This window comes from Penaeus monodon, chromosome 33 (assembly GCF_015228065.2).
Source record: "Penaeus monodon isolate SGIC_2016 chromosome 33, NSTDA_Pmon_1, whole genome shotgun sequence".
NCBI lineage: Eukaryota > Metazoa > Arthropoda > Malacostraca > Decapoda > Penaeidae > Penaeus > Penaeus monodon.
Window position 1 is genome coordinate 14,518,349 of NC_051418.1, and position 2,293 is coordinate 14,520,641.

General features: G+C 48.6%; 2 protein-coding genes across 2 annotated transcripts in view; both read left to right on the plus strand.

Annotated features, from left to right (window-relative positions):
* The window catches only part of LOC119594058 (sex determination protein fruitless-like), a 63,112-nt gene extending 61,951 nt beyond the window's left edge, over positions 1 to 1,161 (plus strand). The window contains exon 5 of the mRNA XM_037943095.1: positions 1,085 to 1,161. The gene's annotated coding sequence lies outside the window, so the exon portion shown is untranslated. The remainder of the gene's footprint in view (positions 1 to 1,084) is intronic.
* Positions 1 to 2,293, plus strand: part of LOC119594260 — a 29,081-nt gene that overhangs the window by 20,027 nt on the left and 6,761 nt on the right. The window contains exons 4-7 of the mRNA XM_037943328.1: positions 92 to 486; positions 781 to 915; positions 1,085 to 1,153; positions 1,486 to 1,548. Of these exons, the coding sequence (XP_037799256.1) occupies positions 92 to 486; positions 781 to 915; positions 1,085 to 1,153; positions 1,486 to 1,548 (662 nt within the window). The remainder of the gene's footprint in view (positions 1 to 91; positions 487 to 780; positions 916 to 1,084; positions 1,154 to 1,485; positions 1,549 to 2,293) is intronic.

Sequence of the window (2,293 nt, forward strand, 5' to 3'; positions counted from 1 at the left end):
CCCTCGGTCTTGGGCCATTATCAGCGGGGCGGGGGCCGCAGGGGACCGAGTGTCGGACGAGTGGAATATTTCCCTTACCTGGCCGAACTAGGGTAGCCTCTCTTGCCTACTTCCTCTATACTGCTTGCATTCCCTGCGGTCTACCACTGTGGACCTCTCTAAAGCCTTTCTGGGGAGATACACTCTACTATGCTTACCGGTTCCCCAGCCCAGGTCCACAGCGGCGCGTCGGGTTCCTTCCATCCTGCGCCCCATTTTCGTCCGCCTCTCCCCACCACCACCGTGGGTTGGACTTGCCTCAGGGTCCTCTGCCGCACCTGCCTCAGAAGCGCGGAGCGCGCATAAAGTCCCGCTCGCTGTCCTCTCTTTCTGCGCGTTCGGGGGCCGTGCGGCGACCTCCTTGCCGCGGGAAGGACGCGGCGGCAGACGGGGTACCATCCCGCCCTGGGGCCGCCAAGGTTCATACATTTCTCTCGTCGCGCCAAGGTGAGCGAAGCAAGGTATTAGCCACTACTCTCGCCCAAGTTCTCCCGGAAGTACCGTTCGGTTTGAAACCGGGCAGGCAAGGACAACAAGAGCGAACCCTGCGATCCACGCCTGACCAGCCCCTGGGGGGGCCCTATTCCATGCCGCTCCGAAGCCGCCGGCGCGCAGGCGTTGCTCACACCGCTAGACCACCCAGGCGACATTTCCCCCCGCGTTCTGTGACTTGTCTAACGAAGGCCCTACCCTGAAACGCCCCCTCGATATTGAATTGTTCACCCCCGTCTGCTGCAACAGCAAAGGATAAAGAGGGTGCCATCAGACATTCCGGCGGAAGATGGCACTCGCCTGATTATCTGGCAGCACTATACACTGCACACGATGGTGTACGAAAGCTTCCGCACCGATGCTGGGACACACCTTCAGTGAAAAGTGGGAAACGAAGATACAAACTGCATTTCAGATTATATCTGTTACTGTATATGATGAGTTTAGGACAATTAACCCATTGATACTAGGTAGATTCACTTACTACTGTAAGTCACTGAGTCACCTTTTCCCTTAATTTAAGTGAATAATGATTTTATTTCTTATTCCACAGGAGAGCTTGTGTTCAGAAGTTACTTTAGATCAAGTCTCAGATCCAGATTGGGGAAGAATAGCCACCAAGGTGAGGATTTGCCTCAGTGAGGACTATAAACATGTCCATCTTAGTTATTCAGAGTAACAGTACTTTCTTTATTCAGTAGTAAGACTTGGAATATAGTTTGTTGAAATATGTACATTTATTTAGATTAGATTCTGGCATTACCACATTTTCCATTGATTTAATCAGGACAAGCAGCTGTGATGATAAATTACTAGGATGGGACGAACCATTATGAGGCTGTGGGGGCTGGGGAGCGGCGAGAAAGTATGCAGAATAGGAGTCAGGTTGTTTTGTTTGACTAATTTGAGGCGAGTAGGTGTAAAGCTGATGGTGCTGGCGGGCGACCCTCACAGTAGAACGAGGCCTCGCCCAAGCCAAAACTATCAGCCTCACAGCCAGGACTACTACAGAACTTGGTAGGAAAATTGAAGGCGGGAGAATCCCGGGCCTAATTTGAGAGATGGACTGGGGATGCAGAGGGATGCAGGGTGGATCAGGAACCTGACGAGGAGGGATTGGGAGGAGCAGTGAATATTGAAAGTTAGTCCTAAAGCTGTACCTGGTGTGGGTCCATCTTCTCATCATGCTTGATGGGTCGGGAGGGAGATTATTATTTTTTCGGCTAGCATAACATCCAAACGCGCAAGATTTCCAGAACCTTGGGGGAAAAAGAAAAGCCATAAACCACTAATATATTATATCTGGTTGGGTTGGTGTTTGGTGTTGGGGGGGGGGAGCAAGTGTTATTGTTATTTTTTTCCTTCGTCCGAGCCCTTCATCTTTGTTTGTATAAACATCGAGGGAGTGGCATAACATTAAAAATCCCCCATCTTTGCTCGCATAATACATCTGCTTTTTTCAATGAAAAGTAATGGTGCCAAAACACATCAAAATTATAGACACTGGAAGATGCCAAAGGCACACCATAGTCAAATTCAGATATAGGGATTTAAAGTACACTAACAATCCGGTAAATAGGACAGTCTGTTTTTTTTAACTCTTTGTATAAGAGTGAGAGTTCAGTAGATCATAGTGCATACATTTTCTTTACAAATAATTTAATAACAAAAAAAAAAAAAAACTATTGGGAAGAATTGGGGGGAGAGGTGTTCATGCACCAAGATTTCTTGATAGTGCATTGTACCATCCACAACCTGCATT